Genomic DNA, 12,274 nt, shown 5'->3' with positions numbered 1-12,274 from the left:
CACTGATCAACTTTCTGTTGCAATCTGTGTGTTTCAGTGACCGGGGGCCGTACAAAGGATGAAGTGCCTGAGGTTCCTTTGTGTTTTGGTGCAGTAGTGAACTCTGTCGCACGAGGGCACCAGTCAGTAATAGAAACAATGATTTTAACCCTTTTTTAAATTCATTCATGGGATGGGATATGGGCATCACTGGCTAGGGCAGCATTTTTATTACCCATCCCTAATAACCCTTTGTTCAGGGGGCAGTTAAGAGGCAAACACGTTGCTGTGGGTCTGGAGTCACATGTAGGCCAGACCGGGTAAGGATGGCAGATTTCCTTCCCTAAAGGACATCAGTGACCCAGATGGGTGTTTACAACAATCGACAATGGTTCATGGTCATCATCAGACTTTTTAATTCCAGGTTTTTATTGAATTCAAATTTCACCATCTGCCGTGGTGGGATTCGAACCTGGGTCCCCAACCCTGGGTCTCTGGATTACTAGCCCAGTGACAATACCACTACACCGCTGCCTCCCCTGAGATGAGGGTAGTGGGGGGGTGCCCCTGTGTTTTGCGGGCAGGGTTGAAAGGACAGTGGAATCAGGGTGGGGCTCCAGGACCTGTAGTTGACAAGGTTCAGGAGTCACTGGGGCCAGGGCAGTGTTCAGGGACATTGTGATAAAAGCAAAATACTGCAGATGCTGCGAATCTGAAACAAAATTAGAAATGCTGGAAAGACTCAGCAGGTCTAACAGTATCTGTGGAGAGAGAAAAAAACCAGAGTTAACGTTCTTAGCTCTGTGGAAGAGTCATATGGACTCGAAACGTTAACTCATTTTTTTTTTCTCTCCACAGATGCTGTTAGACCTGCTGAGTTTTTCCAGCATTTTCTGTTTTTGTTTCAGGGACACTGGAGCAGGTTTTGGAGAGCTGAACGTAGGGTTTGTAGATTCATGGGCAGCGGGAGAAGGGCTGGGAACGGTTCGGGTGGAGTGGGTGCTGTGGGCTCGAGGCAGGGTTCAATGGGAGGTGGTACAGAGCCACTTGATACTGACTCATATCATTCATGTTGACCCAGTTGGGTTGATTGTAAAAGCTGGGAGCAGGAGTCAGCCCACACAACTTTTATTTCAAAGCTGAAACATTAATTCCACTGCCAGGGATTTGGGATCTGATCTGAATTTTCTGTTCCCTCCAAAGGCTACACGATGTTCTACACAGCGATAAGAAGCTGACCCTCGTGTTTGAGTATTGTGACCAGGTAACTACAGATCTCTGCAACAACCTCCATCTCCAACAGACGGTAACAGAGTGAGTTGCAGGCTGGGGTCTAATGCAGAGAGTTGGCGGGCTTATACATAGAATAATGGGTACCCAGGAGTGAGTTACAGACTGGAATCTCTACGAGGTATTCCCTACCACCGAAGTCAGATTGACAGGTCTGTAGTTGCCAGCTTTATCCTTGCACCCCTTTTTTGAACAAGGGTATAACATTCACAATTCCCCAGTCCACTGGCACCTCCCTTGTGTCTAAGGAAGACTGGAAGATTATCACTGGTGCCTCTGCAATTTCTACCCTCACCTCCCTCAGTACCCTCGGATGCATTTCATCCAGTCCTGATACCTTATCTATTTTAAGTAAAGATAGCCTTTTTTACATCTCCTCCTTCTCAGTTGTAAGTGTTTCTAGAGTACCAGTTACCTCCTCTCTCACCTTTGCTTGGGTAGCATCTTCTCCCTTTGTAAAGACAGATGCAAAGTACTCATTTAATAGCTCTGCTATTATTCCTGTCTCCATGTGCAAGTTCCCCTTTTGTCCCTAATCAGCCCAACTCTTTCTTTTGCCACCTTTTTATTATTTACCTGCTTATAAAAGACCCTGGGTTTCCCTTTTATGCTCGCTGCCAGTCTCTTTTCATGCTCTCTCCTTGCTTTTCTTATTCGTTTTTCTCACTTCCCCACTGGTCCTTCGATATTCAGCCTGACTCCCCATTGTATTTTTACCTGACACCTGTCGTATGCGCAGTTCTTCAGTTTCATCTTCACCTCTATCTCTCTCATCATCCGGGGTGCTCTGGATTTATTTGTCCTACCTTTCCCCTTCAAGGGAACATTCCTTGAATAGACATGGCCTGCAGTACTTTTTCTTTGAAGGTGGCCCATTGTTCGGCCACCGTCTTTTCTGCCAACATTTGATTGTAACTCACTCAACTCAGATGCATTCTCATCCCATCGAAGTTGGCTTTCCCCCAGTTAATTATCCCTGCTCTGGACTGTCCCCTGTCCTTTTCCATGGCCAACCTAAACCTTATGATGCAATGGTCACCGTCGTCGAAATGCTGTCCCACTGATATTTAATCCACTTGGGCCAACTCATTCCCCAGAAGCAGGTCCAACAGAGCCTGTCCTCTCGTTGGACAGGAAACACTGCTGCAGAAAATTATATTGAACACTGTAGTAATTATGGTCTTATTAAATGTTGGACTGTACCTTGAAGAATAGTCCTGTGGTGTAAGATCACATGATCTGTGTAAACCAATGTGTTAGCAGCGTGGGCTACCTCCACAGGCAGTATAGAGATAGAGATGGAGTTGAAAGCACACGTGTAGTTGCTGCTGTCTGTATTGTAAATAAACCTAATGTTTCCACTTAGAAGGTTGTCTGCAGATCACCCCACTACAAATGGTGATAAGGCCACACTACAACACCCAGTCTATATTTGGATAATTAAAGTCCCCAATTATGATCGCTCTATAATTCTTGTATCTCTCTGTAATTTCTTTGCAAATTTGTTTCTCTACATCCCCTCCACTGGTTGGTGGTCTATATACTACACCGGTCAATGTTATTGCACCTGTTTCATTCTTTACCTCTAACTATAAAGACTCAGTCTTTGACCCCTCTGAAACATCCTCTCTCTCCAGTACTGTAATACCATCTTTAATCAATACTGCCACTCCCCTCCCACCCTTTTCTTCCTTTCCTGTCTCTCCTAAATATCTTGTACCCAGGAATATTTAGTGCCTAGTTCTGTCCTTCTTTGAGCCAGGTCTCTGTTATAGCGATAATATCATAATTCCATTTGTCAACCTGTGCCTGTAGTTCACCAATCTTATTAACCACACTCTGTGCATTCACATACACGCACATTTACCCTGATTTAGGCTTTTTAACTTTCCCCCTTACTCTGACCCCATCTAATGACTTAGTATTTTTTTCATTATTCATTTATAGGATGTGGGCGTCACTGGCTGGGCCAGCATTTATTGTCCATCCCTATTGTCCTTGAGAAGGTGGTGGTGAGCTGCCTTCTTGAACTGCTGCAGTCCATGTGGTGTAGGTACACCCACAGTGCTGTTAGGGAGGGAGTTGCAGGATTTTGACCCAGTGACAGTGAAGGAACGGCGATATATTTCCAAGTCAGGATGGTGAGTGACTTGGAGGAGAACTTCCAGGTGGTGGTGTTCCCATGTATCTGCTGCCCTTGTCCTTCTAGATGGTAGTGGTCGTGGGTTTGGAAGGTGCTGTCTAAGGAGCCTTGGTGAATTCCTGCAGTGCATCTTGTAGATGGTACACACTGCTGCTACTGTGCATTGGTGGTTGGGGGCTGCTTTGTCCAGGATGGTGTCAGCCTTCAGCTGTTTCTTGATATCACGTGGAATGAATCGAATTGGCTGAAGACTGGCATCTATGATGCTGGGGACCTCCGGAGGAGGCCGATGTGGATCATAAGCTTGGCACTTCTGGCTAAAGATTTTTGCAAATGCATCAGCCTTATCTTTCGCACTGATGTGCTGGACTTCCCTCATCATTGAGGATGGGAATATTTGTGGAGCCTCCTCCTCCAGTAAGTTATTTAATTGTCCACCACCATTTGCAACTGGATGTGGCAGGACTGCTATCCTCATTTGATCCATCGCTTGTGAAGTCACTTTAGCCCTGTCTATCACTTGTTGCTTATGCTGTTTGACATGCAAGTAGTCCCATTTAGCACGGTGTCAGTGCCACACAACACGATGGAGGGTATCCTCAATGTGAAGATGGGACATCGTCTCCACGAGTACCGTGCTGTGATGACTCTTACCGACACTGTCATGGACAGATGCATCTGTGGCTGGCAGGTTGGTGAGGATGAGGTCAAGTATGATTTTCCCTCTTGTTGGTTCCCTCATCACCCAGACCCAGCAGCTGTGTCCTTTAGGACTCGGTCAGCTCGATCAGTAGTGGTGCTACCGAGCCATTCTTGGTTGAAGTCCCCCACCCTGAGTACATTCTGTGCCCTCGCCACCCTCAGTGCTTCCTCCAGGTGGTGTTCAACATGGAGAAGCACTGATTCGTCAGCTGAGGGAGGGCGGTACGTGGTAATCAGTGGGAGGTTTCCTTGCCCATGTTTGACCTGATGCCATGAGACTTCGTGAGGTCTCCGAGGGAAACTACCTCCTGACCGTATCCCACTGTGCCTCCACCTCTGCTGGGCCTGTGCTGTCGGTGGGACAGGACATACCTAGGGATGATAATGGTGGTGTTTGGGACATTATCTGTAAGATATGATTCTGCCAGTATGACTATCTCAGGCTGTTGCTTGACCAGTCTGTGAGACAGCTCTCCCAATTTTGACACTAGCCCCCAGATGTTAGTAAGGAGGACTTGGCAGGGTCGACAGGGCTGAGTTTGTCATTGTCGTTTCCGTTGCCTACTCTAATTCTATCAAACTCTCCCAAGTATTATGTTTACCTTGATACTCCTCTCGGAGATATCCTTCTTAGCAGTTAATACTTCGCTACTTCCCACTGCCAGTTTTTCTCATTTCCACTCTGAATTTCTCCTCAGGTTCCCATCCCGCTGCCAATCTAGTTTAAACCCTCCCCAACAGCACTAACAAACCTCCCTGCAAGGACACTAGTCCCAGTCCTGTTAAGGTGTAACCTGCCCTTCTTGTACAGATCCCACCTGCCCCAGAAATGCTCCCAGTGCCTCAGAAATCTAAAGCCCACCCTTCTACTCCATTTCTCTTGCCATTTGTTGAACGGCTCAACCTTCCTATTTTTATTCTCACTAGGAAATGGCACCGGGAGTAATCCTGAGGCTACTGCTTGAGGTCCTGCTTTTAAATTCCCTTCCTAACTTCCTGAAATCTGCGTTCAGGACCTCATCCCTCTTTCTACCTATCTAATTGCTCCCAAAGTGGACCACGACCTCTGGGTGTTCACCCTCCCGAAAAGAATGTCCTGCAGCCGTTCTGTGACATCCTTGACCCTGGCACCAGGGAGGCAACATACCATCCTGGAGTCATGTCTATGGCCACAGAAACGCCTGTCTACTCCTCTAACTATGGACTCCCCTACCGCTATAGCACTTCCACTCTTCCTCCTCCCCTCCTGTGCAGCTGAGCCACCCGTGGTTCCACAAAGTTGGCTGTTGCTACAGTCCCCTGAGGAACCATCTCGCTCACCAGTATCCAAAATGGAAAAGTGGTTAGAGAATGAGATAACCTCAGGAGATTTCTGCTCTACCTGCCTGTTTCTCTTAGATACTCTGGCGGTCATCCATTCTCTCTGCCTGTGTACTTCTTGGCTGCGGTGTGATCACCTCTCTAAACTTGCTGTCCATGTAATCCTCTGCCTTGCGGATGCACATACTGACTGCAGCCACTACTTGAGTTCTGCAACCCGGAGTTCAAGTTTCTGCGGCTGGTGACACTTGCTGCAGATGTAGTCATCCTCCGCGACTTCCCACATCCTACAAGATGCATATGGCCAAGTTGCGTTGGCATACCTTAGACTTTATATAAAGTGTTTACTCCAGTATGGTATAATGTAATAACTCATCTGTCACTCACCAATCCTCGCCTCTGTGCTGAGTCTGGAAAGGACTATACTTACCAACCAATCAGCTTACGGGACTCATGTGATGTCACTTTTAGATTTAATCTGTAAACTCCCTGCTCTCTTTCTCTGCTACTTTTTGGGCTCTCTCTCTCTGAACTCCCACTCCTTGATTGGCTTTATGTGTTAATTAGTTAATAAGTTTAACTAATTAATTTATAATGACTAAACCCTACACCTCCCAATAAGTCTTGTCAGTTAAATTTACCAGTACTAATAAAAACTTACAATCACTAATAATTGCAGGCAGTTAGAGGTCTTAAAATATTAAGTTTTTTTACAATATCAGTGATTTTAAGTCTGTTAAATATTTTAAGTTAGGTAATTACAGGGTGTTTAATTTTTTTCACGTTATACTTAATTTCAGCACGTTACACATGGTCCCTAAAAGCAGTAACTCGCCAACCAATGAACTCATGGCTTTCCTGTAATGTGACTTCTTGCTCTTTTTTGCTTCTAACCCGGTGTTTTAGAGCTGAAGCATCTGTCCCTGGTGCGTTTTCCAATCTGGTTCACTCTCTACCTCTCTCCCGGCTAAATGTGGGCCCCAAGCCCCACTCTCTCTCTATATCCTCGCTTTCCCGGTGTGTTATCCCGGTCCCCGGTGCGATCATAAAATGTCTGAATTTACATTCAGTTTGAGGGAGAGAAGATTGGGTCCAAGCCTAGCATTTTAAACTTAAATAAGGGCAATTATGTGGGAATGAAAGTAGAGCTAGCTAAGGTGAACTGGGAAATGAGGTTACGGGATAGGTCAATAGAGATGGAGTGGCAGACATTTAAAAGGATATTTCAGAATACACAGAATAGATACATTATAATGAGAAAGAAAAATTCCAAAGGGTTGACCTACGATCCATAGTTAACTAAAACAATTAAGGACGGTATCAAACTTAAAGACAAAGCATATTATTGCGCAAAGACAGATAGAATGTCAGAAGATTGAACAGAATATAAAGAACAACAAAGAATGACAAAAATATTAACAAGGAGGGAAAAATTAGAGTATGAGAGAAAGCTAGCTAGAAACATAAAGACAGATAGTAAGAGTTTCTATAGATATTTAAATAAGAAAAAGAGTTAATAAAGTGAGCGTTGGTCCAACAGAAAGTGAATCTTGGGAAGAAAATAAAGCGATGGTGGATGAATTAAACATGTATTTTGCATTGGCCTTCACTGCAGAGGATACAAGTAACATCCCAGAAATAGGTGTAAAAGAAGTGGCTAGTGCGATAGCTGATGCATTGATTTTAATTTTCCAAAATTCTCTAGATTCAGGGAAGATTCCATTGGATTGGAAAATAGCAAATATAACTTTTTATTCAAAAGGGGAGGGAGACAGAAAGCAGGAATCTACAGACCAATTAGCTTAACATCTGTCATAGGGAAAATGTTGGAAGGTATTATTAAAGATGTTATGGCAGGGCACTTAGAAAAAAATCATGGCAATCAGGCAGAGTCAGCATGGTTTCGTGAAAGATAAAGCGGAACTGGTGGATGTACTGTACTTAGATTTCCAGAATGCTTTTGATAAGGTGCCACATCAAAGGTTTTTGCAGGAAATAAAAGCTCATGGTGTAGGGGGTAACATATCAGAATGGAGAGAAGATTGCCTGGCTAACAGGGAAAAGAGAGTAGCCATAAATGGATCTTTTTCAAGTTGATGTGATGTAATAGGCTGATGGGATGGGATGGGATAGTGGTGAGGCACAGGGATCAGTGCTGGGCCCTCAACTTCTAACAATTTATATAAATGATTTGGATGAAGGAATCGAAGGGATGGTGGCTAAATTTGCTGATGATGCAAAGATAGTTGGAAAGTAAGTTGTGATGAGGACATGAGGCTACAGTGGGATATAGATAAGTGAGCAGACAAAGATCTGGCGAATGGAGTAAAATGTTGGCAAATGTGAAATCGTTCATTTTGGCAGGAAGAATTAAAAAGAAGCTTGGTATCTAAACGGTGAGAAATTGTAGCTCTCTGAGATTCAGAGGGATCTGGTGTCCCTAGTGTGTGAGTCACAAAAAGCCAATATGCAGGTACAGCAAGTAATTGGGAAAGCTAATAGAATGTTATTATTTATAGCGAGGCGAATTGAATACAAAAATAAGGAGGTTATGCTTCAGTTGTACAGGGCACTGGTGAGATCACATCTGGAGAGTATTGTTTACACTACTGGTCTCCTTATCTAAGGAGGGGTGTAAATGCATTAGAAGCAGTTCAGAGAAGGTTAAGCTAATAGCTGGAATAGGGAAAGATTGTGGACAGGCTGAGCCTGTATCCGCTGGAATTTAGAAGAATAAGAGGTGACTTGGTTGAAACATATAAGATCCTGAGGGTGGATGTGGAGGGGATGTTTCCCCTTGTGGGAGAATCTAGAACTAGGGGGTCACTGCTTAAAAATAAGGGGTCGCACATTTAAGACAGACGAGGAGAAATTTTTTCTCTGAGAGTTATGAGTCTTTGGAACTCTTTTCCTCAAAAAGCAGCGAAAGCAGGGTCTTTGAATATTTTTAAGGCAGAGCTAGATATATTCTTGATTAACAAGAGGGTGAAAGATTACTGGAGGTAGGTGGGAGGTTACAGTCAGATCAACTAAGATTTTATTGACTGGAGAAGCAGACTTGAAGGGCCAAGTGGCCTACTTCTGCTTCTTGTTCGTATTTTCTTCAACCAGGTTCGCACTCTGCCTGTCTCTCAGTTAAATGTAGGCCTCCAGCTCTACCCTCTAATAAGTCGTAGGAGCAGAATAGGCCATTTGGCCCATCGAGTCTGCTCCACCATTCAATTATCATATCATGGCTGACCTGATAATCCTCAACTCCACTTTCCTGCCTTTTCCCCATAACCCTTGATCCCTTACTGATTAAAATCTATCTACCTTGAATATCCTTGAATATCCAGCCTCTACAGCCCTCTACAGTAAAGAATTCCACAGATTCACTACCCTCTGAGAGAAGAAATTTCTCGTCCCTTACTCTGAGATTATGCTCTCTGGTCCTAGACTCTCCCACAAGGGGAAACAACTTCTCAAGCCCTCTAAAAATCTTATATGTTTGGAGGGGAGGTGGTGGCATGGTGGTATTGTCACTGGGACCAGAGTCCTGGACCAAGGGAGCTGCCTGGCAACAACAATTTAATTGGCTCCTGACCAGGTGACCAGGTTTTGGGTGAGAACATTGCAGCAGAATAGCTCCTATCCTGAAAGGAAAAAGACCTAAAACCTCTCCTGTGTGTAAGATTCCAGTAATTCCACGTTAATAATTAGCTGGCTTTTTCTTCTCATACCTTTATAATCTGCTCTCTCTCTCTCTGAAAACCCCTGCCAAGAGGCAAAGGGGAAAATCACTGTTAGAGACATTGAAAGGCAAGTTGTCCAACCAGTGAAGTAAATACTGAAAGTGCTGGAAGTGCACCTTGTGTCATCAACAGGAACTGAAAGGAATTTAGAAGACATCGATCAAAATCAACCCATTGAATCCTGTACTCTGGAATTGGTGCTATTGAACTGTGTTATCCCACCCTTAAAATCCATGTTTTTGTGTGTCTTGCTTGTGTGTGTACAGGGATTTAAGAAGGGGTAGAGTTTAAGGCATAGTGTTAGAAATTAGCAGTTCATGTTTCTTTCTATTGCCACTGGTTAACGACAGTTTGTTCAATAAACAGTTCTTTTCTTATTAAGTTTACAAACCTGGTGCTCGTATTCTGTTAACCTAAGTTAGACTGTTGGGTAGAATTGACACAATCTGGTGGTTTGGTCAAACTTTTCACATTCGTCACGGCTGAGGGAACAGTGGGACTGGATATTACAGCGTAACATCCCCTGTGGGTCATGACAGTTATCTTTGACCAGAAACTGAACTGGACCAGCCATATAAAAACTGTGGCTACAAGAACAGGTGAGAGGCTAGGAATCCTGCGACAAGTAGCTCACCTCCTGACTACCCAGAGCTTGTCCACCATCTACAAGGCACAAGTCGGGAGCGATGGAATATTCTCCACTTGCCTGGATGAGTGCAGCTCCAACAACGCTCAAGAGGCTTGACACCGTCCAGGGCAAAGCAGCCGCGCTTGATGGGCACCCCGTCCACAAGCATTCACTCCCTGCACCATCTACGCACAGTAGCAGCAGTGTGTGTACCATCTACAAGATGCACTGCAGGAACTCACCAAGGCCCCTTAGACAGCACCTTCCAAACCCACGACCACTACCACCTAGAAGGACAAGGGCAGCAGACACATGGGAACACCACCACCTGGAAATTCCCCTCCAAGTCACTCACCATCCTGACTTGGAAATATATCGCCATTCCTTCACTGTCACTGGGTCAAAATCCTGGAACTCCCTCCCTAACAGCACTGTGGGTGCACCTACATCACATAGACTGCAGCGGTTCAAGAAGGTAGCTCCCCATCGCCTTCTCAAGGACAGTAAGGAATGGACAATAAAATGCTGGCCTAGCCAGCAACACCCACATCCCTTGAATGAATTAAAACAGATCGGCCTTAGCAGTTACCGACCAGAACCCTACCAAATACCCCAGACGATCAGCATTGTCATCTTCACCTTGAAGAATGAACAAGCAAGTGACATCCAAGGAGCTGGAATCTAATTGAGGGGCTCGAGAGTTTATAGTTAAAATAACAGATAACTGGGATTGAATTACAGGCTGGAATCTAATCAAAGGGTGGTGTGCGGTTTATATGTAGCATAACAGTTACCCGGGAGTGCATTACAAGCCTGGAATCTCACTAATGGGACTTCTCTCAATCTGTCTCTGGAGTTTTGCTGGTGTCTCTCCTACTTGCATGCCTCTTACAGTTTTGCCTCTTGAATTTTGACACAGGATTTGAAGAAATATTTCGACAGCTGTAACGGAGATCTGGATCCTGAGATTGTGAAGGTAAATGCAGTTCCCCTGATGTCTGTTGGGCGCTCCATGTATTCTAGACACTGATACAATGTCCCCTCAAATACTCCCAGGGTAGTACAGCACGGGGTTAAACGCAGAGTAAAGCGCCCTCTACCCTGTCCCCATCAAATACTCCCAGGGTAGGTACAGAACTGATTAGATACAGAGTAAAACTCCCTCTACACTGTCCCCATCAAACACAGGACAGGTACAGCACGGGGTTAGATACAGGGTAAAGCTCCCTCTACACTGTCCCCATCAAACACTCCCAGGACAGGTACAGCACGGTATTAGATACAGAGTAAATCTCCCTATACACTGTCCCCATCAAACATTCCCAGGACAGGTACAGCACGGGGTTAGATACAGAGTAAAACTCCCTCTACACTGTCCCCATCAAACACTCCCAGGACAGGTACAGCACGGGGTTAGATACAGGGTAAAGCTCCCTCTACACTGTCCCCATCAAACACTCCCAGGACAGGTACAGCACGGGGTTAGATACAGAGTAGAGCTCCCTCTACACTGTCCCCACCAAACACTCCCAGGACAGGTACAGCACGGGGTTAGATACAGAGTAAATCTCCCTCTACACTGTCCCCATCAAACACTCCCAGGACAGGTACAGCATGGGGTTAGATACAGAGTAAATCTCCCTCTACACCGTCCCCATCAAACATTCCCAGGACAGGTACAGCACGGGGTTAGATACAGAGTAATGCTCCCTCTACACTGTCCCCATCAAACACTCCCAAGACAGTTATAGCACAAGGTTAGATACAGAGTAAAGCTCTCTCTGCACTACCCCGTCAAACTCCCAGGGCAGATGTGTATATCTTTAATCTCACCATTTCTTTTATTCTCTCCCTGCAGTCTTTTATGTATCAGTTACTGAAGGGTTTGGCGTTCTGTCACAGCAGGAATGTGCTACACAGGGACTTGAAACCACAGAACCTCCTGATCAACAGGGTGAGTCTAAGCTCACAACAGAGACCCTCAGGTTAAGTCAGAAGAACCCGAGAGAGACCCTGAGCCTGAGTTGCTATTAGAGGAACATGATCCTTCCGGAGGATATGTAGATGTTGAAAGAGGCCCTGAGTTGTTGTCTAGTCTGGAGGAGACCTCTGGGGGCTGGGGAGGGTGGTCTAATGGTAATGTCAATGGACTAGTAATCCAGAGGCCTGGGCTAACTCAGGTTCAAATCCCACAACGGCAGCTGGTGGAATTTTAATTCAATGAATATATCTGAAATTGAAAGCTAGTCTCAGTAATGGTGACCATGAAACCATTGTCGATTGTTGTAAAAACCCATCTGGTTCACTAATTTCCTTTAGGGAAGGAAATCTGCTGTCCTTACCTGGTCTGGTCTACATGTGACTCCAGACCCACAGCCATGTGGATGACTCTTAAATGACCTCAAAATGGCCTAGCAAGCCACTCAGTTGTATCAACCCTTTACGAAGCCTCAAAGGGAATGAAACTGTACAGACCCT

At 45.1% G+C, this 12,274-nt stretch overlaps 1 protein-coding gene across 2 annotated transcripts in view; it reads left to right on the top strand.

Annotated features, from left to right (window-relative positions):
* The window catches only part of cdk5 (cyclin-dependent kinase 5), a 42,186-nt gene that overhangs the window by 9,790 nt on the left and 20,122 nt on the right, over positions 1–12,274 (top strand). For both annotated transcript variants that reach the window (XM_041190108.1, XM_041190110.1), the window contains 3 exons: positions 1,183–1,243; positions 10,716–10,772; positions 11,655–11,750. In XM_041190108.1, coding sequence (XP_041046042.1) covers positions 1,183–1,243; positions 10,716–10,772; positions 11,655–11,750 — 214 coding nt within the window. The remainder of the gene's footprint in view (positions 1–1,182; positions 1,244–10,715; positions 10,773–11,654; positions 11,751–12,274) is intronic.

This window comes from Carcharodon carcharias, chromosome 6, assembly GCF_017639515.1.
Source record: "Carcharodon carcharias isolate sCarCar2 chromosome 6, sCarCar2.pri, whole genome shotgun sequence".
NCBI classification, from domain to species: domain Eukaryota; kingdom Metazoa; phylum Chordata; class Chondrichthyes; order Lamniformes; family Lamnidae; genus Carcharodon; species Carcharodon carcharias.
The sequence above is the reverse complement of the archived record's forward strand: the minus strand, read 5'-3'. Positions and strand labels throughout refer to the sequence as shown.